At 42.6% G+C, this 26,085-nt stretch overlaps 1 protein-coding gene across 1 annotated transcript in view; it reads left to right on the top strand.

Annotated features, from left to right (window-relative positions):
* The window catches only part of hk2 (hexokinase 2), a 34,422-nt gene extending 19,006 nt beyond the window's left edge, over positions 1–15,416 (top strand). Inside the window, exons 11-18 of the mRNA XM_035529712.1 lie at positions 1,753–1,901; positions 3,612–3,731; positions 8,086–8,181; positions 8,541–8,640; positions 9,339–9,522; positions 10,078–10,233; positions 11,571–11,807; positions 13,103–15,416. Coding sequence (XP_035385605.1) covers positions 1,753–1,901; positions 3,612–3,731; positions 8,086–8,181; positions 8,541–8,640; positions 9,339–9,522; positions 10,078–10,233; positions 11,571–11,807; positions 13,103–13,244 — 1,184 coding nt within the window. The 3' untranslated portion in view covers positions 13,245–15,416. The remainder of the gene's footprint in view (positions 1–1,752; positions 1,902–3,611; positions 3,732–8,085; positions 8,182–8,540; positions 8,641–9,338; positions 9,523–10,077; positions 10,234–11,570; positions 11,808–13,102) is intronic.
* Positions 15,417–26,085: the final 10,669 nt, after the last annotated feature.

Raw genomic sequence — 26,085 nt, 5'->3', positions numbered from 1 at the left:
TCCATATGAACTTGGTCTTTCTTCTTTTATTCCATGCCTGCAGTTCTGAAAACACTCATAAATGTGCTCTCTGATGTCAGGGATGCAGTACCACCACCACCCAGCTGGAGGCACTGGGACCCAACACCGTTATGGTGAATGTGCTGGGCAGGGGGGTGGTTGCAGTGGTCCAGACAGATCCAGTGGTCCAGAATGGGGCACTAGATAAACACTCTGGACTTTGTCCATTCTCAGGGTGGTCGCACACACACACACGCTAGACATGTGGAATGTCAGGAAGATTGTGATGGTTGGGGAAATGTTCGACCAGTGTGTTCAGGTTGTTGTTGTTGATGTACAGAGTGGATCCTCCTACATTTAATGGATGTACTGGGTCTGTTGTAAGGGTAACATTTTTTTAAGATTTGCAAGATCTCAGAAACTCAAGAAATAAAAGATGAAATAATTCTGGTTATCATAACACTTAATCTGTTAATCCAGACCTGTTCAAGACTAGTAGCAGTTTTCAGATGGCATTGTGCCACTGCTGGTGACGATCCACAAACATTAAAAACAAATAAAAGGCTCTGAACTGGTAAGACTGGTTCTGTTCTGGTCCCATAATCTTCCTGGTTTGGATCCAGCGAACTTGTGAGGCAAGAGACTAACCCAAACCCAGGGGAAAATCCAGAATCAGAAAACCCAGAACCCTTCCACCATGGGCTGCTCTGGATTACTGGATGCTGATGTGAAAATGACAACAGATTAAGGTCAGATTAAGTGGCGCTAAGTGAGAGAAACCAGTAACAGACTGCTGTATTCATTTGTTGGGACAAGATGTGAGGGTACAACATGTAGGAGGCGCAGTGTCACGTTTCCAACACCAAACCCAGTTTAGTCAGTTTTCCCGGGTTGGCGCTCGCTTGGGAACAATGGCCATTGGCTTTTATATGGTCGCAAGTCTCCAGGCTGTTTACTGCGCCCTGCTGTGATTTAGCTGGAGCTGTTGTGCTCGAACAGGTTGGAGTCGATTAGAAGGTCTGGGATGATCAAAGGAAGAGCTCTTATCTGAAGGCAGGGATGATAACCGCACAACGCCTGTGAGTGTGGCAACGCAGCCTTCACAGAACTTCAAAGGATCCTGGCTAAGCACCCGCTCCCTAAAGCAACGGGCACCACAGCAAAAATGCGCGGCGATCATAGAGACGAGGTTGCAGTCGCTGCAGGGAGACTAGCCTTGGGATCCATGTGCGTGCGTGCCTTGCCTTTTCCTGGGAGCGTTTTAGCGTGGCTTTTGAAAACTCTGTGCACTCCGCCTGATGTGTGCGTTCCGATGCATGCAGATTGTCAGATTGTGGTCAGATGACCATCATAGTCACGTCTCGCTCGTAACTCGGAGATGCTTTCAGGGGGAGAAGGGGCAAGAGAGGATGGAGGTTTTAAGAGTGGACACTGAGCAGAGACGTGTGATGTCTATGTGGACAGCCGGCGGAGACGCGTGTGAGCAGCTCCGTTGTGCGGGAGGGTGGGGACTCCTGCCTGGATCATCTCCTTTCGTACCCCCCGCTCCCAAAAAATCTAATTTGACAGCACATAATCACAAATGACATTTGCTTTAAAAAAGTCACTTTGTTTAAAAAAACTGCCCCCACTGTGACGAGAGAGAGAGAGAGAGAGGGGGGGGAGTTCTAAATCTGGTGACTAAGCCTGTCACTGATGGACTGTCATTTCTGTGCTCAAGTTGTGTGTGTGTGTATTGTGCCTGTCCCACAGAGTGGGGAGACTTCCTGGCACTCGATCTGGGTGGTACAAACTTCCGGGTTCTGCTGGTGCGCGTGCGCAGTGGGAAGCGTCGGAACGTGGAGATGCACAACAAGATCTACACCATCCCCCAGGAAATCACACAGGGCACTGGGGAAGAGGTATGAGCTCCACCGAACCTATCAGTGCTTTTAACGTGTCGGATCCTTTAAAAACAGACGAGTGTCGTCTGACAGCTGACTAACTGTACATCTACCATCTGCTGTGTCGGTGCCCTTGATGATGGTGCACCACACGATGTAAAGATTGACAAGTTCAGCTACCAATAGGATTTTAATAAAAGATGAAGTGGGTGTTCTCGTCTAATGCCCTTAATGAGTCTAAAGCTCGAAGTATTAAATGCATCAGATAAATTTGTCCCGCTGCTTATAAAAGCCTTTCTGAAAATCTAAATAAAATAATTACCCTTCTGCCCAACTCAGGGTTATTTTAAAGATTTAAACCCGACCAGTGCCGTGTGAAGTTTTTCCCTTTCATGAATTCCACTTAAGACATGGGAATGATTTCTTCTGAACGTGGTTTTCGTGTTTGGTGTGGCGTCTCGTCCCTGTGTTGGTGTCCGCTGATAAGTGAAGAAAGCTCTTATCCTAGAGATGAATCCTCACATCACTCAGACCGATACAGCCATGCGGCTGAAAAGTGCAGGCGTCTCTGATTAAAATTCACAGAGAAATTAGACTTTCTTTTCTCATTAAATGGAAGAAGAATAATTACTTTGACTGCCGACCCAAACCTTTCTCACTGTTTAAGTTGTCCTGCCAGTGAGGGTGTCTGAGTAGGATGGTTTTTATTTCTGTTGGTTTACTGGTTTAACTGGAAATCTGAGATGAAGGCGAGACGTCTGAGAGTAACGGTATAGAAGCGTTCACGAGAGAGCAGGAAATGCTTGTTCTCCAGATGAGGTCAGTTAGCGAATCGCGGGCAAGTGTGCATCTGTATGTGCAAGAAAATCTTGCTGACCCCAGACCTGCAATCTCAGACCTGAATGAATCATGCACTTATTTAATAAATATTTGCCAGTAAAATGACACCGTCTGTAAATGTGAAATTTCACTTTGGGATAATTAAAGGCTCCTTTGAGTCCAGTAGTTGCACCTCTTGAAAACCCACATGTAGAGTAGCATCGGTCCTCGCTGTACGTCCACCTCTTCTAGCAATTTGTCCCTTCACCGTCCTCTCGCATGTAGCATGAGGACAAACTGACCATCTGCTCGTCTCAATCCAGGACGTCTCACCCATGTGACCCTTGTCTCGTGCATACTGAGCATGCTCAGGGCAAGAGGTCAGATCTTAGGTCAAGTCCTCTGTGTGGTTGTGATTGCTGTGGTGTGTAGGGCAGAAAGATGGAAGAACACATGCAGTGGCTTCATAACTAGGCACCCTGAGGATGTAAAAGTAGATCTGAGGGTAGTACCGCTGATCTGGGGTCAGCATTCCTCTGCCTTAATCAGGGGTGAAGTGAATACCTGTTTACCCAGTACTGGGAAACCCCTTTTCCAGTGACCCACAGTACTGGAAAGCCTGTTTTAAAATTAATTTGAAATTGAGCACTGTTATTTTTTTCAGATATGTTGCAATAAATTCTAGTATCACATGAATACATGAGGGAAGTATGGAAGTCCTGTAGATTGTGCAGAGGTTTTAGTGGCAGGTAACCCTGCTAGAGCCAGAAGCGCTCTAGTGTTGGAGTGTGGGGATGGGATGGATACATGAGTGCTGTCTGGTGTCCTAAACCTTCTGGAACTGAGTTTGTCAGCATCTGGTGTGTTTGTGTTCATGTGTTTGTGTTTTTTATGTGTATTCCTCTGCAGCTGTTTGACCACATTGTCCACTGCATTGCTGATTTTTTGGAGTATATGGGGATGAAGGGGGCAGCTCTCCCTCTGGGGTTTACCTTCTCTTTCCCATGCCATCAAAACAGCCTGGACCAGGTCAGTACACACACACACACACACACACACACACACACTCTCTCTCTCTCTCTCTCTCTCTCTCACACTCACACACACACACTCACATACTCACACATACACACACACACACACACACACACACACACACTCTCTCTCTCTCACACTCACACACACTCACATACTCACACATACACACACACACACACACACACACACGCGTGCTCTCTCTCTCTCTCTCTCTCTCTCTCTTTCACACACTCACACACAAACACACACACACACACTCTCTCTCACACACACACATACACACTCTCTCACACACACATTCTCACACACACACACACACACACACACACACACACACACACACACACACACACACTCACACACACACAGAATTATATATAGTGGGTATAGGCAAGATACACCAACAGAAATATACATCATATGCATACACAGGATGGATGAGGACACTCACAAACAAATAAATATGAATAAATATTTCATGGGCATAGACAGGACACACAAACTACTGAATTTATTTTTCCACCATAAACACTAAAGTTAAACTCAGATTTTTGTGTTTCTCTACATTTTCCATCCTTGCACCAGAGCTTCATGTGGTGGGACAGTGGTGCATGTTGGGACAGGATGCATGTGGTGGGATGGTGGCATGCAGGTTGGGTTCTGGTGGGACAGTTTGGGTCGGTTGGGTTGTGATGGGTCAGTGGTGTGCGGGTCGGGTTGTGTTGGTTCTGCTGGCTCTGTACTTCAGAATGTTTGGTTTGATGTGAAACATTGAGGTTAATGTGCAGTCAGATTTAGGAGGTTTAGCGTCTGTATCGAGTGACTTTGGTAAAGCACGCATCCCATTTCAGGAGACTGTAGGCAACTGGTTACTTGGCTGGTAAGTTTAGTTGTTGATTTAATATTGTAGCAGGAGTATTTGTGTGTAATAAACTACATACATGTCTCATTTCTGATAGTCTCCTACAAACAGATGAGTTTGGTACATTGCTAAGAAGAAGAGAAAAGTACTGAAGTGTTTAGCAATATCGGCCAACGTGAAGGATCACAGAAGAACACAGCAGTAGATTACAAGGAGCAGTTTTATAGACATATCACATATTTACCTGTTGGACAAATCAGAAATCCTCTCCATAGTTTGAGTATGATGAGGGGAAAACAAACAAACAAAAAAACCCTGATTAAAGATTCACAGCAAGATTCAAACTGATGATGTGTTAAGAGACAGACAGACCACAGTTGAACAAGACTACTCCGACAGGCTGTGGAGTCCTGAAACAAAATGTCATAGATGGGTAGAAAATATTATAGAAAGATTAACTTTAGATGAGCTCAATGTTATAAATGGATAAGATTAATTTAATAGCTGAATAAGATTAATGTGATGTATAAGCTAATGCTTGATGTGTGTAGAGGCATCAGAAATGCCACCAGCAGCTATGGCAGCAGTGTGATGACTCCTGAAGAGCACTGACGTGTCTCGCCTGCTCTGGTCCAGCATAGCATCCCCGTGCTTCTCCCCAACCCCACACGCACCCCTAAAGGAAACAACGGGACCAATCAGCACAAACACCTTAACTGGCCAGAACCCTGGTGAACATGTATTTAATTTGCTAAAGATGGGAGAAAGGTCAGAAGGTCTCTGAAGGCACTGAGTATCAGGGCATTGTAGTGAAAGTGCAAAGGATTTGTAACGAACTAGAGAGGAAGTTTAATTATGTTAATTTGATCAGCAGTTTTGTTCAGCAATTTGTATGTGGATCACTCAGTAGATGCAAATGCACACAAACTTGAAGCTGACATTGTGAACTTTAACACCATGGGCTTAATTTTAAAGATCCCATATAAATACAAGGTCAGAATAAGCAGGCTGGTCCATGTTCGGTTTGTCCCTAGTTTTGCTCTGGGAAGACACCTGAGTGGGTGTTTGTCCAATCACATGCTCAGTTTTCTTAGCCCTGCCGTGCAGAAGTATTCAGCTCTTTGAATTTGTTTACATTTTGTTGTTGCAACTTAAGAAAAATTGTAACGCTAAAAATGAAGTTCAACAAACTTGGACATCTGTCTGCTGAATAAGGTCGCGTCTGAGACGTGGTGGGGGACCGTTGGTGAATAGCAGCTTGTCAGCTGCGTTGTGGTCTGGACTTTGACTTGGTCACTCCAGCACACCGAGGTTCTTGCTTTGAGCCGCTCCTGTGTGGCTTTGGCGGTGTTCCTGCCGTCTTGTTGGAAGGTGAACAGGGTTTTCATCAGGCCTTGCCCTGTATCCACCACGACCAGCTTCCCAGTGTGGCGCTGCCACCACCATGCTTCACTGTGGGGTGGGTTTGGACTGTACCATGCTTCACTGTGGGGTGGGTTTGGACTGTACCATGCTTCACTGTGGGGGTGGGTTTGGACTGTACCATGCTTCACTGTGGGGGTGGGTTTGGACTGTACCATGCTTCACTGTGGGGTGGGTTTGGACTGTACCATGCTTCACTGTGGGGGTGGGTTTGGACTGTACCATGCTTCACTGTGGGGGTGGGTTTTCTCAAGGTGGTGATGATGGTTTGGATTGTACCATACTGCACTGTGAATAGATTTCTGAGTCTCCATAATGCCTTTTTGCAAACATGATTTCAAATGACGTTTTTTCTCAATAAGGGCTTTCTTCTGTCCATTACCAGATCTGTACACAGCTGACTTTTTAAAGGTAGGTTTTGTGCAGGCAGAGGTGTGGTTCTGATGCGTCCTTTCCATTCTTTCCAGCTAATAATGGCTCTCTAAAGAACACTCAGATTTGGGGATGTTTTTATAAATACTGCCTGGCTGCCTGTGTTTGTCCTGCAGTAGTTTCAGTAGCTACTTTGTCTTCATGACGACATGGTATGTCTGCTCTTATACATGTGGAACCTTCCACAAAAAAGAGGCTCTTCTGCTGAGCTCATCTGACACTGGTTGCACACAGTTTGACGCTTCAAGTAATTAAGGGACATTTGATGGTAATTGTTTGCATAAGAACTGTTTCCACAGTCATGCAGGAGGAAACTTGTGCAATAACAATTAGTTTTTTGGGATTTATTTTTCCAGTGATCTTTTTACATACCTCATATTTCAATATAATGAACTGTTGTGTGTGTAATTCGATGATGTATACTTCCAATTAAGTTGATTTTAATTCCAGGTTGTAAACACAACAAAATGTGAAAATGTTCAATGGAGGATGAGTTTTTATTTAAAGCATTACAGTGTTGTAGAGGAAAACGCTTCCTTACAGGATCAAGTTAAACAAACCACCCAACCAAAAACAGACACAAACAAACAAAAAATCATGTTAATATGGTGTATTACCCAGAAGGGTGTCGATCCTAAATCCCCAGTCAGCTCGTCTTAAAGTTAAACATTCAAATATTAAATAAAGATGCAGACTTCAGACTTAGTTAGAGAACATCTGGTCCTGTCCTTTATTGCAGGTTAACGTTAACAAGCATTACTGAGGCACCTCCGGAGAATGTCTAACAATCAAACAAAGAACCCACATTTTTATACATTTATCAGAAGTGATCATATATTCACCGCACCTTTTATGTACTGGTGTTTGCATTTGCCCTCATTACATTCCAACAATACATTAGTCGATATAAACAAACTGATATTCAACCCCTACACCAGTTGGAACTGTTACCACCACATTCCAAAAGAAGACTTCTCTTAAACTTGTCCTAAAGAAGATTGTTTTTCTGTACCATCCTAAGCCTCCTGAGAGGTCGTATATCTCGTATACCCCGCGGTCCAGGAAAGCCAACCTAGGATCCTTTGCAGAGGCTGCCGCCCTGTAAATCATTCTGAGAAGACAAAGACTCTCAACTCCCTTGTGTTTTATGTTATTAATGTCTAATGCACTGTTAGGCCTCTGTTCCCTGTAAACACTCTTTATTACCTCAAGGTCAAAGTTCATAGTGTACCCGTTCCCGTGGGGGACTGCTGGTCAGGCGGTGTAGGGAAAGGATTCTCTGGCCCTCTGGTGGGGTGGTGGACATGGTGGGAGAAGGGGGTTGGTTTAGTAGAACTGTTGAAGAGGGTCACTGTTTTATTGTAAGATCAGCATCGTCTATCAGAGAAAAAACAACCAGTGTGCACTTCATATGCATTAAAGTGTGTGTGTGTGTGTGCGTGTGTGTTTGTGTGCATGCATGGTTGTAAGAGCCAAGCGTGAGCAAGCCCATGCCTCCACTTACAAATGGCCAGATACACATATGCAGACGTACATATGCATCGTCACAAAATTAACTAGCGCGCACACACACACACACACACACACACAAAACGACCTTTGACCCAAGAGAGTGAACATCTTTTGCAGGGAATTCTGCTGAATTGGACAAAAGGCTTCAAGGCCACGGGCTGTGAGGGCGAAGATGTAGTCGCGCTCCTGAAGGACGCCATCCACCGCATGGAGGTGTGTGTGCGTGTGCGTGTGCGTGTGCGTGTGCGTGTGCGTGTGCGTGTGTGTGTGCGTGTGTGTGTGTGTGTGTGTGTGTGTGTGTGTGTGTGTGTGTGTGTGTGTGTGTGTGTGTGTGTGTGTGTGTGTGTGTGTGCGTGCGCGCGCACAACACACGCCAGAGCAAAATGACTCAAACTTTTAATGCCACCTGTAGCTGAAGAAGTCAAACTGATTTTTAATTCAATCTAATTTGCTCATTCTTTTCTCCCCTCCCATAATTCTTTTCCCCTCTTTTGGCATTTTCTGCTCCGCTTTTGGTTTCTTTGCATTTCTTTTTCTTTGGTTCACCCTCTTTTGGTGTTCCGTGGCGCCAGGATTTCGACCTGGATGTGGTTGCGGTGGTGAACGACACGGTCGGTACGATGATGACGTGTGGGTATGAGGACCCCCGCTGTGAAGTAGGGCTTATTGTGGGTAAGTCTCCTGCCTCTCCTGCCTCAGCCCCTCACTGACTCAGCACCCCTACACAATGTTTTACTCCCTCTGACCCTAGAGGCCCCGATGGCCTTTAGTTTGTGTGTGTGTGTGTGTGTGTGTGTGTGTGTGTGTGTGTGTGAGGATTGCAGCACACACAGTGTTTGGAAAGACCTCTGTTTCTGTCTCGTCTGCCCACGAACTCCACATTCTAGCTGAGATACTTTGAGATCTGTGACACTCCATCTGTGCTTTGATGGGTTTCTTCCTCCCCTCATACACACCATTCAGCGTTTAGCAATAAACACTACCTGTCAAATATAGTGAGAACTGTACTTGATGATATAATTACTTAAAACAGGTCAAAATAATCTATTATGTTAGAATATGAGAACAGGAGTATTTTCTCAAAATGAGAAATTTCTTACTTTTAATCAAGATTTAAACTTTTTTTTTTTTTTTTGCAGTGTAAGACAACTGTGTCATCTTAGAACAATATCTTGGGCTTCCACACGGGGTCGAATACTTATGCAAAAGGAATTTTTCAATTAGTCATTTTCATAGAATATTTACATACAAAAAACAACATTTGAAATAAAATATCAGTATTGGTAATCCAAACAAATCTAACCCTTAAGGTTGTTGTATGACCTCAGGTCACGTGTGTGTGTGTGGATTCCCTCGTGCGATCTCTCCAGGTACAGGCACGAACGCGTGCTACATGGAGGAGATGCGGAACCTAGAGCTGGTGGAGGGTGATGAGGGTCGTATGTGTGTGAACATGGAGTGGGGCGCCTTCGGGGACGACGGCGCCCTCGATGACTTCTGCACGCCATTCGACAGGGCCGTGGATGAAAGTTCCACCAATCCTGGCAAGCAGAGGTACCAGTCCCACCCTGAACGCCAGTCCACACATCTCATGGTTTAACCCACCTGGAAATCCTTTAACGACCAAACCCAACAATCACGTCAGCGTGAAAATCACCCAGACCGTTCTCATTGGTTATTTTAGCTGTAATCCACCTTTAAGATGTAGTGTATACTTTATGTTTACAATGTATTACTTCATTTCTTGATAGTCACTGATTTAATCCTTTTTTTTAGTGTTTTATAATTTCCATACATCAACACTTAAAAATATACTCAAAATAATTTTCACTTGTTGCACCATGTGAGGGCAAAGATTTGTCAGCACCCAGACAGATGCTCATCTGGACCAGGTGAGACCAGTCTGGTCCGGATAATCTGAGCACACAGTAACCAATCACCAATGTGTCAGAGGCCTCATTTGCACATTCTGGAACTATCCGTAAGGGCCAGTAGTGCAGTAATGACTAATGAACCAACGTTCGTTACAATGTTAGAACTGCAGCGGTTAAAATGTTTTTATGCTAATGATTTAATTCATGCAAATATTGTTTCGTGTGTGTATATCAGGTTTGAGAAGATGATCAGTGGTATGTATCTGGGGGAGATTGTGAGGAATGTTCTGTTGGACTTCACTGCTAAAGGACTTCTGTTTCGTGGAAAGCTCTCGGAGAGACTCAAGACTCGTGGTATCTTCGAGACTAAGTTCCTTTCCCAGATCGAAAGGTTTGTGTTTGAGCACGTTACATTCACAGCATTTAGCAGACACTCTAGTTCGTGGGATGAACTTCCGCTTGCTGTCCGGATAGCAGAGTCCCTTACAGTCTTCAAACGCAGACTGAAGACCCGTCTATTTGTGGAATATTTAAATGACCACTGACGCTGCTCCTATGTTGACTAACTGAAACTGTAGTACTTATTGTTTATTACACTGATTGTTGTCTGTTATAGAGTTTATATGTATTTCACACTTCTAGTCATCAGCAGTGATCCCTGTATTTCTACAGTATTCTAGATCATTTGTATCTTGGACTCTAACCTACTGTACTGTACTAGGATGTATTTATGAGGAAATGAAAAAGCACGTTTGTAAGTCGCGTTGGAGAAGAGCATCTGCCAAAAATGTAAAATGGTACAAATCCTTACACTCGTATATTAGCTCTAAGGAGGCCAATATGCCAATAGAACCCTGTCAGGGAAAACACAATGAAAGTACTTACAATTTTCTTCCCTCTTTTCGAGAAGTGAAGGAAGTTATTATTTAAGTGCTTTGAAGTGACTAGTGGTCATTCTTAAGGTGTAGGGGTTCGAGTACTGCTGTACTAGAGGCACAAAGTGTGTGTGTGTGTGTGTGCCAGCCAACACAACACACACAGCAGCAAGTGCTTCACATCAGCTATAGAAGAATAAAAAGCTTATTACATCCAAAGTCTATCACCTCAAGAAGGTCTTTAGCAAAAAATAAAATGTTACAAATACATTTTATTAAAGTTAAAAAAGACAAATATATGGAGCTGTTGGTGATATTTATTATCAACAGTGTTGAATTTGTATATGAAGCAATAATGCAATACAAAAAAACCCTGTATCTTGTTTTAGTGGACACCTCTCCTAATGAAACACCAGCGTTAAGTCCCAAATTACCCTGGGAAGGCAATATGCACCTTTTGTGTTGATGTTTTCACCAACATCAACAAAATGTCCAGTGTTTTAGGAAGGACTATGAGGTGAAATAATTGAATAATTGAGATAAGAAAATAGAAAGGGATTGAAAAGAGGTGTGTGTGTGTGTGTGTGTGTGTGACCAGAAATTTTATTCCAATGTAATGAATTATTCTGCATTTTGTCTGCACTAGCAGATAAAGATGATTTTAGTTTTCTGTCTCCCATCAGAACGCCGGAGGGCTGTAAACATTGTTTGGCTGCAGCTTTCACAGTCTGAAGTCATTAGTTTCATTAGGCTCTAAATTACTATAATGGTGTGGTCTCTAATGATCTCTAACCTCCCCCTTGTCTCGCGCTCTCTCTCGGCCCCGCCCCTCTCTCTGGGCCCGCCCCTCCAGTGACCGGCTGGCTTTGCGGCAGGTGCGCTCCATCCTGCAGCACTTGGGTCTGACCAGCAGTACGTGCGATGACAGCATCCTGGTGAAGGAGGTGTGCAGCGTAGTGGCGCGCCGGGCCGCCCAGCTGTGCGGAGCCGGCCTGGCCGCAGTCGTGGAACGGATCCGGCAGAACCGCGGCCTCCAAAACCTCAGCGTCACGGTGGGGGTGGACGGAACTCTCTATAAACTACACCCGCAGTAAGTGCCTCGGGAGTGGGCGGGGCTGAAGGTGGAGTGTCATGGAGGCACGAGGCGTTTACGGTTTGCATTTGAACGCGAGCGAGGCAGCTCACGTTCCTGTTTTTGTTTGCTTGTTTGTGGCTTGGTCATTTCTGCTTGCTAAGTGGTTCACCCATGAGCGTTGTGAGATGAACCGAAAAACACATATATATTCCTACATATTGCAATGGCTATATTTTATTAAATGACAATTAAAAACCAACCTAGGTTTTATCCTTGGTTATATTAAAACATGTTGATGAACCGTTAATGACGGTTAAATATTGGACTGCATTGTTTTGGCTAACATTGTTTACACATGTCGGGGCATGTAAATACAGGCTAGTATTAACACATTAAGATAAACGTTAACAAGTGGTATATGATGGGCTGTGACGTGGACTCAGTCATGTTTGCTAGTCCAGCGCGTGTCCCACAATGCTGCAGTCTCACTCGTCTCTCCAGCTAGTCAACTCGGCCTGCATGAGACATGAAATGTCACGTTGGACTCTGTATCGCCAGTTACTGCACGGCCAGAGAACTTGACACTGGGTGGTCATGTTGTTAACTTGTTCTTACTCATCTGCCAAAAATACCCTTTTTGCATATAATTATCTCAGATTTTATTGTTTAAGATTTTTCATGCTTGTCTGAGCTAAACTACACATCTGCTGCAGCTGCTGCCATTGTGACTAAACTAATTGTCGGATGTCCTGATTACCGCTAAGATTATGTTGATTGCCAAGTTAGCTTGCAAAACCTTCCAAAAAATGCAAAAAGCATTCCTACTGACGTTCCTGGCAAGACGCTGGCCTAAATAAACAACCGTGTTGTAGTCACGGTAAACCTGTGTGAGGAATGGTAAGAATGAGGCCCAGTCAGCCTGACTGGATAATTTATTATTATTATTACTATTATTTGAACATGGACATCTACGAGCTATAGAAAAAGTGCTGGTCTGATACTCAGAATTCATTAGCTTCATATGGTTTTGTGCTAGGAATTTGTGTGAAATTGGAATGGATTGAAGTTCTGTATATTTACACACACACACACACACACATACACACACACACACACAACCCCCTCCCCTAAAAGAATGAAAATGACATCTTTGTCTTTGAAACGTTTTTTCCTTAGATCATATGTCATTGTCCACCATCCTTCTGCACAAATGGTCACATATAAATGTACTCTCTCTGGATCGCTGCAATATCACCATGACAACTGACGAACCCTCATCTCACACAGGTCTCATCTTTGTGTCTCTGCAGCTTCTCTGCCATCATGCGGGAGACTCTGCGAGACCTGGCGCCCCAGTGCGACGTCACCCTGCTCCAGTCAGAAGACGGCAGTGGCAAAGGGGCTGCCCTCATCACGGCCGTGGCCTGCCGCATGAGAGGCAGCAGAAAGTGACGGGAGGCGGCATGTTGAAGCGAACGACTGATGTAACGGGGGGGGGGGGCATGAAATGATAAAAGAGCCGAACGCTCTTCCGGAGATTTTTGCAACTAATCCTAATCACCCAGCTCTACTGCGTGCGCAAGGATCTGTTCGCTGTCATTTTGCTTTCTTTAATGGTTCTGTTTAGGTTTAACCCAGAGCGTGTTTATGCCGTGGTGGCAGGGGTTGCTGAGTGTAGTATTGTTAGACAGGGACTGAGGTTGGGGAGGCCGGCGATGGACCGTCTTATTTATTCATGATTGTCAGAGTTTACTGTGCAAACACAGTAGCTGTGAGGGTTTTATGTGTTGTTGGAGTGTGTTGGAGAGTGTGAGGCAGAGGTCAGGGGTTACCGTCTGAGCCGACCTCTGGTTCTGGGACTCCATTACTGTCCACAGTGAGGTTCCTGCAGATCTTACTCCAGCCTGATCCGTTTTGCTCCAGCTCTCCCCCTGCAGATGTACCACCCTGCAGTGCTCAGCGGACAGTATTCTTTTTCATGCTCTCTCTCAAAAAAGTACTGTTATAATGCAGGGCATTCGTGTAGGTGCTTTGAAACTACTTTAATACTGGTCAGGTATCAGTATTAAGGTACAATACCTTAGTGCCTTTAATACCTTACCTACTTTAATACTGGTCAGGTATAATACCTGTGTTCGTGTGTAGTGTCTGACACCACTCAGCACCTGAGGGTTGACTAATCTGAACTCAAACATGGTAAAAAAAAAAATCCAGATTAGGAGCAGAATTGGAGTTCAAATATTTACACCTTTTCCTCATGTGTTTAATAAGAGTGGGTCCCGATATAGTCCGAGTTTGGAATGACACGATTTTTAACTGTTTTTAGTTGAAGACCAAGTTGTAATTTTAGTTGTTATTTTTATTTAAGATTTAGACACTGGCCTTGGGGCCCAGGGGAAACAAAAGTTTTGAATTGTTATTTAGTTCCTGAATGTTGTTGAGCACTGGGATAGTGGCTGTGTTTGGACACAACCAAATGTTTTGTTTTTGTAGGATTTTTTTTTTCTCTCCCCTTTTAAATGAGTCATTTTCACGATCACGATCATTACAGACACTTGTGTGTTAGATTTGGGATGGTCTGACTTCCAACTTGGCAGCTAGAACCTCTGAGCTAAGGGATGCTGATCGGTCGGTTTGTCTGCTGAATGAACAAAAGTCCTGCCTTCTCCTCCAACTAGGAGCAGTTTCCCTCACATGGATATTAGCAGTAAATATGAAGGAAATGGTGATATGAATGGAAAACCTTGCACTTGTTTCGTTTTCTTCCAGCCTCTGTATTTATTTCTCCCTTCAACATAAATGACTGTTTTGTGCATTGTTTGAGTCGTCCTTCTGTCTTGTATGCATCAGAGATAACAGCCTCAACTTGCACCGCTGTTCAAATTCTCGTGTTAGTATTTCTCTGCTCCTGTTTATTTATTAAATCTGTCCTTATGATGGAACTCTTGTAAATGTTCTTTTTTGGTTTTCAAAAGTCACAAGATGGAACAATAACACTATAATAGATATATAAATGGGTATAGGTTCTTTCTCCAAAACGAGCCTTTTACAAAAGTCTTCCACACGTCCCAGTGTGTTTATGGCTTCGCTGAGATTTCTTTTGGCGCACTAAATTCTTACGTAGTTCAAGAGTTACCACGGTGACTGAGAGTTGAACAAACTGTCAGTGGACGGCCGGGGGGGATGAACACCATCGACTGACCGATTGATCGACCATTGTCACTGTCTGACGAAGGCAGTGCCTGGTAGCTTTTAGAGTATTGTTTTTGAAGCAGTCACTGTTCTGATTTGGCCTGGATAGATTTTGCAATTCCAGTTCCTCAAAATACAACAACTATTCCAATATTTCACACAGCATGTAGTGTAAAATGCACCCTTATGCATGTTTGTTCATTTTGGTGCATTGAGCAAAGTAGAAAAATGACCCAACATACAGACAGGTGGTACAAAACCTATGATGAACTAGAACATTTAGATCGTGTGTTTAAGAGATCTTCTAATGTGCCGTGTTGTATGTTTAATTGATCTTCTAATGTGCCGTGTTGTATGTTTAAGGGACCTTCTAAGCCTCTCACCGGTGCCCTTCTGCCTTTTACTGGTACGTTTAATAAAAACTATTCTGCACTTTTGACTTCCTGCTCTTGTTTGTGCAGAGGTTCAATCTCAGGATGCTTCTTATGCCAGAGATGATGCTGGTTTTAAACATTTGCATTCTCTTCAGAGCAGCACAGATGGTTTCTGATTCAATTTTCTTTTCTGTGCCCCAGAGGTCATGACGTACTCTGTGATGCTCTAGTAGTATATTGCCAACTACATTAAATGATAAGACTTTTGCTCCTTGTAATCTCCCCATTACCTCTTTAAATGGTGCAATGCCAGTATATAAAAATCAATTTCAGTTGCATTTTAGGTGCTTTGTTTTATTTGAGATTTTTAAAATCTATTGCATCTAAAGTGTGTATATAACCTAGCCAAAAATGAGACGTTTAAGTGCTGGTTTCCCAGAACCATATTAAGACCAAGACCAGACTGAACAGATTTCCCTGGTGATTCACCAGTGGCATTGAAGTTTAGTCTGAGATTAGACTTAATCCCTTCCTTGGAACATGTCCCTTAGTTTGGGGTGTTCTGGAGCACAGCACACAATAGAATGAGTCATGTCAGCATCCTGTAACCATGGCAACCTCCATCATTACCTTAAAATGTCATTGGGCCAGTCTGACGCTTATTCACACAGACTGCGCTCCCTGAGAAAAGACGGCAGGATGGGATAGGCGGCTGCAAGAGGGAGTGAGGAACACCATGCCAACGCCGCGGCTCAAAGACATCTACGCGCCAGCTGCTGCCGTCTGGCTCAGGAGGCGTGGTTGGTCTCTCCTCCAGCGCTGCCCATCTCCTTGACTCTACCCTCCCCCAGTCTTTGGTGCCTAGACAAAGCGGTAGCGGATAGTGCCGTCGGTCCTCTCTGTGATCAATCGCGGGGCTCCACTGAAATGATGAGGTCTGTGGTCATCAGCACAGACGAGTGAAGCTGAGAACTGCGTGTGCAGGCATGGCCGTGGGTTGGGAGGGTTGGGAGTGATGATTTAAGACACACGCCACACAGCTCGTGTCAAGTTCTTTTAAACTAACGTACATATGAACTGATGGCCGTTCACCCAGACCTGAATCTCATGTATTCGTACTAAAGGACTGAACAACCATCCATCCATCTGTAGATCAGTTTTTTTAAAGTTCATATTCATCCATCACTTTAACCTTTTAAGAGCTGAAAGCATTCACCAGTGCTCAAATCATATAAAATTCACTTTTTTTCTTTATTTAATCTGGGTCATATTTTCATATTATTTTGACATGAAAATATGACTCGGTCCTTAACAGTGAGACTGCCAAATAAATGAAACTGATTTTTTTTGTGTGTGTGTGTAAAAGTTGGTAAAATCTTGCACTGGTGAAGGAAAATGAATCCAGCGCACAGGTACATACAGGCATGTGTCTACTTCACATGTTTTTACTCTACATCCTGGTGTTGGACTGTAGATGGTGGAGATTGTTCACACTGGCTGCTTAATCACATAGAATCAAGTGTACTCGGGTCGAGAAATAAAAACTACACTTTTAGCTGGACTGGAAGACAGGAAATGAGCTCACCAGTGACTCAGAGAGGATGCCTCCTGAGGGGGGTGGTGTCATTCTTCAATACAAACCCTCTCCCCAGACAGGACATACTCAACAACAGAGGGCACCTAAACAACCTGGCACAGTGCCTACATGACAAATTGCTTCAAGGCATTTTGTGAACATTTGGAGAATTATTTAAATTTTTAATAAAAATTTTAAAATCAAGTTGACCTATTCATTTGGAACCATAATCCTATTTTCCGTTCTTACAGAAAGCCCACGGTCAGTATCCCCTTGTGAGGGTCTTGCACACTCCAGCCACACTGCCTCATCTGATGTCACACTTACCAGCCTTCCACCCATGTTTGTGGGAACACTGGCTGGGATTTGAGCCAGACATCCCCTGACTAGGAGGGATTTCACTTACCACAGCATTCCAGGCCACCTGTGTGAGAGCTACAATAATGATACCTTGCTGAATTCGGAAAAAAGTTGCATAAAAGCCACCACCAACAGAATGTCTCTGATCTGGGTCAGCAGCATTCCAGAGGCTATTACTGACTTACAAACTTGCTGGAGTCTTTTTTGCTTGTAATTGTAGCGCATGTTTTGTGCAGATTTATAATAGTGATGTGCTGTAGCTCTCCTTAAAATGGAAACCTTTGAATCAGGGACCTCCCATCTAGCAGGAGAAAACTAATATTCTTGCAAGCAAAGAAGCACGTCCTTCTAAACGTTTGATTTGAAGGCTAGGGCGGACATAGGTTCTGAGTGGAGTTTCTTCCACATGCTTGCATATGCATGTATTAGAATCACAGTTACAGGCATCATGACAATGTCACGGATGTCACATCTGCGTTTAAGAGTTGGAGTTTTATTACTTAGCATTTTATTTTTAACCTACAGCTTCAGCGCTCTGAACACTCGACTTGAGTGTTTTGGTAATTACCCAATTAATTAATCATTCCTCTGAAACCTGAAAAACTAGGTCGACACCTTTCACACCTGGCCCAGGAGAAACGTGAATCACACCACCACAGGAACCGGCTACATAGACCTCATTTTGGTAATTTGTCAATTCGGTTTGAAACGAAAATTTATCGCACAAAGCTTTACATTACTGAAGTCTCAGGTTTCAGACACGCAGTGAAGCAAACTCTAGCAGAATAGTTGTAGCCAATAATGGGAAACCAACAGAATCAACAGTCATGACTGATTTAATGAAAGGGGCGTGTTCAAATTAATAGCAATGTGGAGTTCAATTAGTGAGGTCATTCATTCTATGAAGAAACAGTCAATTATGGCCCTTATTTAAAGAAGGAGGGCAGCAAATGTACCTGCTGGTTTTAGCCCTTGCTCAGTGAGTAAAATGGGTCATTCCAGACGTTGTACTGAAGGAGAAAGAACTTTGATCAAGACGTTCATTGGAGCGGGGAAAACATATAAAGACGTGCAGACAATATTTGGCTGCTCAGCTAAAATGATCTCAAATGCTTTAAAATGGCAAACAAAACCGGAAGAACGTGGTAGGAAAAGAAATACTACCATCATAGAATAGTAGATCATAGAATAACAAGAATGGCAAAGAAGCATCGAATGATCAACTCCAGGGAAATCAAAGAAGATCTTCAGTTACCTGTGAGTACCTCAACAACTAGAAGATGCCTACACAAGATTGTTCTTATTGGGTCGAAAAGCCACCAACAGTTTGTGAGATGACCCATAAACACTGAATTCAAGCCACAGTACACTGTGAAGATTGTAAAACATGGACATGCAAGCATAATGGTTTGGGGATGTTTCTCATACTTTGGAGTCGGACCCATTTTTTGCATACCAGGCACCATGGACCAGTTTGAATATATCAAAATACTGGAAGAGGTCATGTTGCCTTATGCTGAAGAAGAAATGCCTTTAAAATGGGTGTTTCAGCAGGACAACGACCCCAAACACACCAGAAAGCAGGCAACATCCTGGTTCCACACCAAAAAGATTGATGTTATGAAGTGGCCAGCCCAATCCCCAGACATCAATGCGATTGAGAATTTGTGGCGTGACATCAAAAATGCTGTTTTGGTGCAAAACCCAAGAATGCAGAAAAACTGTGAAATGTAGTCCAGTCAGCTTGGGCTGGAATATCTGTTCGCAGGTGTCAGATGTTAGTTGACGCCATACCACACAGATGTAAAGCAGTTTTCAGAAATAAAGTATATACAACTACATATTAGTTCAGTGATCTATAGAAAAACTAAATCTGTGAACAACTTTCAGTTTATACTGTTTATACTGACACTGCTGTTTTTTTTTTAACAGCCCATTATTCTTTTTTCTTCATTTTCAGTTTCAAAATTTGATTTTTTGTTCATGTTTTCATTTGGAATTGAATGTGCAGTGCTCCGAGTGGCGTTGTGTATATGGAAATAAATGCTATTATGAGGACTGAGCTTTTTCTCAGTTGTTTTATCCACAATGCTATTATTCTGCACATAACCGTATATGTATATATGTGTATATGTATGTGAATACGTGTATGTGTATATATGTATGTGTATGTGTATATATGTATGTGTATATGTGTATGTGTATATATGTGTATATGTATGTGTATATATGTATGTATTTCTATATATGTATATGTATGTATATGTGTATATGTATATATGTATGTGTATATGTGTATGTTTATGTGTATATATGTATGTGTATATATGTGCATATGTATATATGTATAAGAGAGAGATTTATCCCTGAGGGGAAATTTCTTTATTGCAGCAGTGATGTACAAGACACAAATAGAACACAAACATAGTGCAAATATTCAGTGTGCTGAGTGATGTGCCCTGTCTATTAGAAACGCAGAGAGTCTCTGTAGACACAGAAGTCACTGTATATACTTCTTGTGGTGCGCAGGACTGACTTCCTTGACTTCTTACTGCAGCAGAGTCGAAGAAGCCTTACTGAACACACGCCGCCATCCTCCAGTAGATACTGAACACACGCTGTCCAGTAGATACTGAACACGCCGTCATCCTCCAGTAGATACTGAACACGCCGCCATCCTCCAGTAGATACTGAACACACGCTGTCCAGTAGAGTGTGTAAGGCGTGTGTTTTGTTGTCCGTTATTCTGATCTCTACACAACCATCTCCAGGGGCTACAGAGCAGCTCTCTGTTTTTGATACCACTTCCCCAACAGGCTGCAAAGAAAAGTGTACTTTCCACCACAGACTGATAGAAGGTACACATCTTACTGCACACTCTGAAGAACCTAAGCTTCCTCAACGAGTAGTCTGCTGTCCCTTCCTGTGGACAGCCTGTGTGTTAAATCTCCTGTCCAGCTCTCCACCACCAAAACCTCTTCTCACAGGGTGGAAGTGGTGTTCAGCGCAGTACCGGTCCTCCTAAAATCCACAAGCATCTCAAGTTCAAGTTCAAGTTCAAAGAGGTTTTATTGTCATTTCAGCTATATACAAGTACACAACAAAAACGAGACAATGTTCCTCCAGGACCATGGTGCAACACAAAACAACAGTGCAACAGACGACATGCTACACAAGTGCAAACAGTCCAATATAGTGCAAAAATGTCATTAAATAAAATGTCATTACACTCCTGTGTCTTGGTTTCAAATGAGGTGGTTGTTTCCACACTATGCCACAAAGAGATCTAACAGTCCTCTGTACTCAGTCTGCTGTCCACCACTGACACACCTCAAGATTGCAGAGTCTTCTGAAATTTGCTGTATCTGAGAGACCTGAGGTGAAGAGGAAAGTTGAGAGTTCAGCCCCTGTGGTGCTCTCCGCTAATCACCTGCTCAGACTCACAGCCCCCCAGCCGTACAAAGCGTGACCTATCTGTCAGGTAGTCACAACTCCAGGAGCTTGTAGGAGGCATCTACCTGCATGCTTTGGACAGGGCTGAGACGTGTTAAAGGCACTGGAGAAATGAAAAAACATGATCTTCACATTGTTGCCTGTTTTGTTGAGGGAAGAGTGAGATAAATGATGGCATCCTAAGATTCCTCCAGAGATGTCCTCCCTGAGCTCAGAGATGAACAACTACAGCATGCCATGAAATCACTGTGTGTATGCTGAACACTTAGTTTACCATGAAAGCACCGTGTGTATGCTGAACACTTAGTTTACCATGAAAGCACCGTGTGTATGCTGAACACTTAGGTTACCATGAAAGGGCCGTGTGTATGCTGAACACTTAGGTTACCATGAAAGGGCTGTGTGTATGCTGAACACTTAGGTTACCATGAAAGCATTGTGTGTATGCTGAACACTTAGTTTACCATGAAAGGGCTGTGTGTATGCTGAACACTTAGTTTACCATGAAAGCACCGTGTGTATGCTGAACACTTAGGTTACCATGAAAGGGCCGTGTGTATGCTGAACACTTAGGTTACCATGACAATACTGCGTGTCTGCTGGACACCGTCTCAGGTGCCGCGGGTCCAGCGAGATCCACCACAGCCACTCTCCACTTCCAGATGTTGCTTTCTTGCGGTCTGGCACAAGTTGTGGTCATTGTCAAGGCACGTACGGAGGCTGCGGTTTGAGAGCCGGGAGCCAGGGCAGCTAACGCCTCGCTCATTTGTATGCGCGTTGTGCACTTCTGCACAGTGCTGCAACAGTTACTAACCTGCACATGTCCACATTCCCTACCTGTCCTCATCCCTTGTTTCTCTTCTTCTCCCTGGAGTCTTAACTGTCTATTAAACCTCCCTGTCAAAAACAAATGTCATGATGTGAAGAATTAGAAATACGAAGGTTACTTTGGCCATACCTACTGTGTGTGGTTATTGAATGAATACATCGTTTATTTGGTTCTCCTATTCTTTGTGATAACCCCAGTATAATGATGTACTGCACTCCATTTAAAGTTACAGAGACAAAACCACATTTTGTTCATTAAATACCAGCTCTGCATTTCAAAATGAAAACCAAACGTTCTCTACACATACTAACTCTATCAAAATATGGCAAACCTGCCTCAAAACACTAACACATTTTCTATCCAAGAGAAACATATGATCAATCAAAGGACGACTGTGAACACTAACAGTGGATGTCATTACAGAAACCGCATTGTGTTTCAGGTGTCAGTTCTACCAACAAACAACAGATATTATAACATACATAATTTTTTCATAATTCATAAGTTCTTTTTTTTACTGGAAACCACTCCATTTTTTGCTTGAATGTGAAATGAGCATTTCTAATAAAAAAAATCCAACATATGTGGCCTTTGGTCCCAAAGGTGTAAAAATAAAATACACAAAACAGTGAAAAAAGCCACAGAAAGGAGGGAAAAAAAACCCACAAAAATGTCCAGCTTTACAGACATCTTTAAAGTCCAGCTTTACAGACATCTCAAAAGTCCAGCTTTACAGACATTTCTACAGTTCAGATTTACAGACATCTGTACAGTCCATTTTTACAGTCAGGAAACGTGAGGGTGGAGGAGGAATCGGGGATGGTGTCCCGATTCCTCCTCCACCCTCATCTTTCCTGACTGTAAAAATGGACTGTACAGATGTCTGTAAATCTGAACTCCAAACCAGTTTATGATGGCATGTGAATGTGGAATGCTACACTGTCCCATGTAATGACGACATGCCTCCCACCTGTTCTCTTTCTGTTGTTGGTTAGAGGTAACCAACCCCCCCCCCCCCCCCAAAAAAAAATAAAAAAATAAAAAAGAGCTTAGTCCTGTAGGGACCAAACCAACACTCAAGACTGCAGCACACATTGATGTTTGCTCCTCTCTGACCTGCCACCTCAATGGTGGTCCTTCTCCCAACGATGTGCCTTTCCCACCAACGCGTTTTGGCCAGGTTAGAGTGGACAGTGTGCGCTCTGCAGTGCATCTTACTCTCTGCTCCTGTATGTCATTGGCCACACTCGATCCAGCAAGCTCCTGGATAAGTCCCAGTCACTGACAAAATCAGCTGTGCTCGGTGTATTTTATATTGCGTACGACAGCTATTTCTCAATATATCAATGATCTGTTCTTTCAAAAATTCTCATCAGCGGTTTGAATACAGATTTCCAGTTGCTGCTGTTGCAGAAGGTGTTTTTTTTTTTTTTTTTACTGGATTTATATTTGGAGCATTCCGTTTTAATTTGACATCATGTGTGCAAGGATTTGTAAATGAGACTAGAAAGATCCATCATTTTATTATTGCAAAAGCTTATACATATGGAAAATGTAAGCATTTTAGAAACCTGTTAACTGACTGCATAGCCTTAGAAAACAACATTAACTTTATTAATGTTGTGGTTCAAACAGATGGATGTTTTGCTAATTGTGTTAATGGTACAGTTCAAACAGATGGATGTTGCATTAACTGTGTTTAGATGTTTGAAAATGTGGCTAAAGATTGGACAAAAGGATGTTAGCGACTGTAAGAAACTGTAAACATCTGGTCGGCTTCATCTTGCTATGCAGACTGCTGTGGCTTTGTGTGTGTGTGTGTGTGTGTGTGTGTCTGTAGTCTGCTTACATTTTGCCAAGAAGAATAAACAATTATATTCATTCTAAACAATTATAAACATATTTATTGCTTTACAAAAAGAAACCGAGACTAACAATCGTTGTTTATATAATACATCAGCAAATTGTGTCAATTAATGTATATCATCATATACTCTACTATATACTACAGTATACTTTACGCTATACTATAGTAAACTATACTATACTACCATACACCATACCAAAGTACACTATAGTATACTATAGTACACCATACTAAAGTACACTATACAATATAATAGCACACTATACTAAAGCACACCATACTATACAATATTATAGTACACTATACTAAAGTATACCACACTATGGTATATTATAGTACACTATACTGTGTGCTGTACTCTAGTACACTACACTATGTGCTATACTATAATACTTTGTACTATAGTATGCTATACTCAAGTACACTACACTATACTAAAGTACACTTTATTATACTATAGTGGACTATACTAAAGTACACTACACTATAGTACACTACACTATACAAAAGTGCACTGTACTATACTATAGTGCACTATACTAAAGTACACTACACTATACTATACTAAAGTACACTTTATTATACTATAGTACACTATACTATTCAATGACCTGCTGACAACAGGAAAACAGAAAGATGCAGTGGAAAGAATAGTTGATTCTTTGTGTGTGTGTGTGTGTGTGTGTGTGTGTGTGTGTGTGTGTGTGTGTGTGTGTGTGTGTGTGTGTGTGTGTGTGTGTGTGTGTGCACAACCATACAGGTTCCTGACAAACAACAGATTCATTTCATGAATATTTTGGATCAACCCTAGCTAACATGATCATTAGTAATGCCACACTCTCAGCACGCTCCGGTACACTACCTGCTAGGCAACATTCCCTATGTATAATCAGACAAATCTTAAAATGGCAGTTTTCACAGGCCAAAGGGTTCACTATAGTTCAGTGCTGCATCTGAGAGACTGAGGAGTGTGTCAATATCAACTTTTGCCACACATTTGAGATGAGTAAGATGAAGGCTTCACATTAAGGCTGTGGATCTTATGAAAGTCCGGCTTTGGTTTCTGGAATAAGTATAGGTTAGAATATTGCAGCTCCCACACTGAAAAAGAACCAGAGAATAGTGTTTCTGCTCTAGAACAGCTCTCTTATTGAAGACGAAGACTTTCAAAAGACTCCCACACAGCAAACAAGCAGTGAAGGTAAAATATCATAAAATGGTGAGCAGGTTACCAAAAGATTTGAAATACTACATATAGAAATACAAAAATATACATCTTAAAATATGAATTTATAATTAGTTTATTTTCAAAATATTACTTCTGGTATTACTTTTTTTTTGTAATATCTTTCCTTCTTCAAATATTCAGCCAGAGGAAGATGGCCCCCTTTGAGTCTTGGTTCCTCTCCAGGTTTCTCCCTCGTGTTCTAGGGAGTTTTAAGTCACCACTTAAAACCCTTGGCTTGCTCACTGGGGGTTTGGACTTGGACATTTTTAAAGCTGTTTTGTGACAACATCTGTTGTAAAAAGTACTATATAAATCAATTTTGATTTTCGATTTGATTTGAAATATTATGACTTTATACTTGTAAAGGAATCTTGTAAAATATCAAGCATTGTGAAGGCCAGGGTTCTGGATCTCACACTGCTCTGGGGGAAGGACCTCACCCAGACGGCCACACGTCTAAAGCTCCTTCATCCTTCATCAGCACTTCTCCGTCTGCCACGGCAATAGCAACATGTTGAAGAACACTTCCAAGATTTAACTCGACATATATTTGAGCACTAAATATTTCTATGCAATCTGGTTAATCATATGTGCTGCCATGTTGTTATGACTTGCAAAGAAGAGAGATGGGGAGGGAGGGAGGGAGAGAGAGAGAGAGAGAGAGAGAGAGAGAGAGAGAGAGAGAGAGAGAGAGAGAGTTTATATGTGGAGACTATTAAACAGGTGGGAGTTTTGCTGGAGATTAAAAATAGCACATGCTAGCAATATGACTGAGAAGGTCTCACCCACATCTTAAACATATGTACACCTGCATGAAGGCATGCATGCGCAGGCTCAGTGTCAGACAATTAGAAACTAGCTAGCAAGAGCTATTTTGAATTTTGTGTGTGCGCTCAGATACACACACACACACCTCGAGGTTATGAAGTTACAAAAGTGTAGATCAATTCTTTTTCTTGGAGTTTTGTAATTTCATTGCTGCCATAGCAACAACTCACAATGCACACGGATGCATTGTGCACTGGTGCACTGTCCGTCACCATTAAAATGCCTTGCCACTGGAAACCTCAAATCCTTAATTCTGATGGTCCAAAGGTGTTCAACAAAATGATAAGCGTGCCTTCTCTTGGTTTATACATCCTGATTACACCTCCTGAAGTGATGCCTAAGGAGTGATAACTAGCAGGGAAAGATCCATGGTCATTTTAGTGGCTGTGTTAGCACATTCTCATGCAGCACATCTACACCAGTTGCAAGCTACAGTATCAGTTATTATCCGAATGGTCATTTATCTTTGATTGACAGAGAAGTACTTTTATTGCGCATCTCATGAAGGACCTCTGGAAACTATACATCTCTGCTATCTCTACAGCTACAAGATCTCTCATTATTTTTCACTGCAGTTACTGACCTG

The sequence above is a fragment of the Electrophorus electricus genome, chromosome 9 (assembly GCF_013358815.1).
Source record: "Electrophorus electricus isolate fEleEle1 chromosome 9, fEleEle1.pri, whole genome shotgun sequence".
Lineage (NCBI taxonomy): Eukaryota > Metazoa > Chordata > Actinopteri > Gymnotiformes > Gymnotidae > Electrophorus > Electrophorus electricus.
Note: the sequence above shows the minus strand (reverse complement) of the source record. Positions and strands in the feature narration are given on the sequence as shown.